Here is a 4,198-nt window from a genome sequence, read left to right as displayed (position 1 = left end):
CAACTATTTCTTATATATGTGTCGAAGTTATGGGGATACACAATGACTTAACATGGTGTCAGAACAAAGGTCATAATTTTGAACCCCACCTCCGTACGTAGTATTAGAACATGTCTTTAATTAATTCAAACGTTAACTTCGTCACCACTTTCCATTTTAATTAAATATTTCACATGTTAAATCTCAATTATTACACGAGAGTTTGAGACAATCGACATATGAGAAGGAATGTTTACATCTTGAAAAAATAATTAAAACAACAATTTCCTATTAATTTCATTAAGCTTTTGGAAAAAGTGATGATTTAACATGGTATTTTAACAAATGTCCTAAATTCGAATATTGTCTTAGTAATTTACCTATCATTCAATTTAATTGAATATTTCACGTGTTAAGCCTCACTCAATAGAGAGTTTAAGCCCACACGTCACTTCTTGGGCTTAATTTAATAGAAAGTTTGAACCTAAATATAAAGAAAAGTATTAAAATATCCTACTAACTTAACCTTTTAAGATAAACAATGATTTAAAGTCTGAATAGAATACTTATCGAATTCTAACCTTTTTTTTAGCCCCAAGAGCCCGTTGTTATAACCAAACAATCAAAGGACAGAATGGATTGAAGGTTGGATTGTAAATATAATAGAATTTTCTCTTATTTGTTTAATTCATTAGTAAAAGCTTTTATAACATCATATATTGGCTTTACCCATGCAAAACTGAATATTTAGTTTCACGACTTTTCATGTGATCCATCTCTTGTGGAAATTTTGTATTAATTTCTTAATTCCCCCCTCCAATAAATTAAAAGTATGGTGACAAGTTTATACGGTTCTAAAAACATTTATGACAAGATATATGAAATCTGGTTCCTCTTGTATTAATGTGTTTTGGTTAAAAATCCAATCAATTTCGACTTCATGCATGCCTATCCGATCACTTTTAGTACGTGTTCCAAATGCCTTTAACAAATTAAACACTAAAATGAGGATTATGTTGACGAGACAAGACCTTATCTACTTGTTACACAAGATTTCTAAAATATAAGAGACCTCGAGCTCCCCTGTTATATATATATATATATATATATATATATATATATATATATATATATATAATGGCCCCAAAAAAGAGGAAGAAGAGCATATATATTAAGATAAAGGGATGTTGGAGGATGTTAACATTTTTTTTTTAAAAAATAGTTATTATTTTTTTAAATGGACATTTTAAGTTAGTTAGGAAAAATACAATTCCATGAGTAAAAGAGTTGGCGAAGCGTTTTTTGATTGAGCATTGAAGTTTGTTTTTGTAATCTACCCCACAAAGTTGGAATTATTTCAATTCGTTAATATTATCTAATAATTCCCATATTACCCTGATTTTTTTTTAATGAAAAAATAAATAAATTTGAGGGTGCAAAAATGGCCAGATGACGAATTTTTTTAAAAAAAAAAATTATAAAAAATAAAAATAAAAATAAAAATTATGGGCAATATGGGAAGTTTTGGACACAATTGGTCAAATTGCAAAAATTTGGAACTTTGGGGGGTGGATTGCAAAAATTGAAACTTTGATGTTCGAATTAAAAAATGCTGTCAACTTTGAGGGGGCCGGTAAACTGTAATTTTCCCAATTAGTTATTATTATTCTAAAATGCAGTCAACTAATATTATTTTTATTCTAAAAAAAAAATTATATATATATAATATTAAAATATTTAGATATCTATAGTTAAATATTTGTATAGAGTTAGAAAAATTAAGAATATTTTTCATGTAGTTGAAAATATACTTGATTCATATTTAGTAGTTTCATTTTCATGTCAGTATTTCCTCGTACTCAAGTATATATATATATATATAGTAATTAGGAAAACCATATTATAAAATATATTTCCCTCTACTATATATGCTTGGAATTATATACTGTGATTTCAATATGGGGATTTCACTACATAGGCGTTAGGATTTAAAATTTTGAATTGTTAATTTAGTGAAGCATCTCAAGAATCAGTAATTTTAGGGTTAAATACTTTATTAGTACCTAGATTTGTAGTTTTTTTTTAATTTTTTCGCCTAAGGTTCAAAAAGGGTCATAAATGGTATCTGACTTACGGGAAAAGACTAACTTAGTACATTCATTAGGTTCCGTTAGCCCAAACTAATGGAATGCCACGTGTTCTCACAAAGAAATGTCACGTGTCCTAAAAAAAATAATTAAGAAATAAAAAATTAATTAAAACAACTAAACCTTAAAAAAAATAATAAAAAATATATATTTAAAAAATTGAAAAATTCATGGGCCACCCCATGAATTTGTCAATTTTTTTTTTTTTTTTAAGGTTTAGTTTTTTTTTATTATTATTATTTTTAATTTTTAGGACACATGGCACTTTGATATGATGACACGTGTGACGAAACTTAACGGAGGTACCAAGTTGGTCTTTTCCCGTAAGTCATGTACCATTTATGACCGTTTTTGAACCCTAAGTGGGAAAAAATAAAAAACTGTAAACCTAAATATTAATAAAGTATTTAACCCTTATTTTTACTTAACTGTATATTATTAACATAGCATACCCCATAAATGAGTTTTAGTTATTTGTTTGGCCCCTATTGCTAGCTAGCAGTAAAAAGTTTAAATTCTATTTTTTTTTTTTTTCTCTCTCTCTCTTTCTATTACAATATTAATTAATTTATTAAATTCACATTTTTGTTATAAATTTAAGTTTTGAAAATAATTGATGATTTAACATGATATGATATAGAATAGAGATCCTAAATTCGAACCCTTACTTCATAATTTAACATTGATTTCAATTAAATATTCCATGTAGCGATTTAACATTTTCTTTCTTCTTTCTTTTTTTTTTTCTTTTTTTTTTTTTATTCTATTATCACATTCCAACCTTTGGATTATATGAGAAGCAAATTTATTTATCCACTTACATTGATAATGTTTATTGGTGCCAATTCCCATCATAGAAAAGACTTTTCTAATTTTACAAAGAGATTAGCCATTCAATTTTCTTTATTTTATTATTATTTTCCTTTTTTCTTATTTCTTATTATCTTTTTTTTTTGTTTTTTTTTTTTTTTGGTGGGGTGGTGGTGTATTGGGGGTTCATTCTCTATATAAATTGATCACAATGGCCATTAAATTCTAAACAAAAGCTCTGGTCATTAAAGCAACAATGGAGTTTGATAGGGTTCCTTTTTTGTACTTGTTCTTTCTTGTGTCCTTCTTTCTAGCTTTCCATGCTGAATCAATGTCCTTCACTAATCACCTTCACTGGTTTTCTTCCATCATTGAATCCCTCAGGTTTACAAATCCTGCCTCTTTAGAAAGTCATCGATCCTCCCCACCACATATTCAAGATCATGTTTTCCAAGGTCTTATTACTACACTTCACTCTCAATATGAGCTTGAGGTTTCAAAGAAGCCACCAAGGTTTTCCTTTGCTTCTAATGAAAAGACTTTCACCCTTTACACCCCCCACACTTCAAGCTGTTATGGAAAAAATGTCAAATTGATTGTCATTCACGCCGGAGTTTGGCTGGAAAGCGAGAGCTTCAAAGATAATGGTATGACAGGGAAAGTTCCAAATAAGTGGAAGGGAAGATGTGAGGCCATTATTGGAGCCAGGTTCTTCAATAAGGGTTTAGTTACTAAGACACGCAGTATTAAGATTAGTAGATTGGCAATATACAAAGTCTCTTGGGATGAAGGAAGATGCTTATTTTATGTCTTTGCAGCTATGTACCAAGACATTGTTGATGGTGTTGATGTGATTTTTTTGTTTTTTACCTCCTGCACATATGCAGTGCCATCAGAAATGGATCGTTTAGCAGAAGCTTCATTTGCTGCCATGGACAAAGGCGTTAGGTTTTCAACTGTGGCAGGATATAAAGGCCATGGCACTACAAAAATTATGTGGGTTAGTAACAGTGGTTTAGTAACGTGTCACTAGGGTTAACACGTTACTAAATTTTAGTAACATGTATATAGTAACGTGTCTGGCGTATTAGGAATTTGATTGTTGCTAAATCCCGTTTAGTAACGTGTTAAGACTGACACGTTACTACTTAGTAACGTGTCAATTTTTGACACGTTACTAAGTATAGTAACGTGTCATAAACTGACACATTACTACTTAGTAACGTGTCATAAACTGACACGTTACTACTTAGTAACGTGTC

General features: G+C 29.5%; 1 protein-coding gene across 1 annotated transcript; it reads left to right on the top strand.

The window, feature by feature from the left end:
* Positions 1-3,192: 3,192 nt before the first annotated feature.
* On the top strand, positions 3,193-3,969 carry LOC132180631 (subtilisin-like protease SBT3). The gene has a single exon (XM_059593523.1). It carries the CDS (start codon positions 3,193-3,195, stop codon positions 3,967-3,969), a length of 777 nt encoding a protein of 258 aa, XP_059449506.1.
* Positions 3,970-4,198: the final 229 nt, after the last annotated feature.

Source organism: Corylus avellana, chromosome ca5, assembly GCF_901000735.1.
Source record: "Corylus avellana chromosome ca5, CavTom2PMs-1.0".
NCBI lineage: Eukaryota > Viridiplantae > Streptophyta > Magnoliopsida > Fagales > Betulaceae > Corylus > Corylus avellana.
Note: the sequence above shows the minus strand (reverse complement) of the source record. Positions and strands in the feature narration are given on the sequence as shown.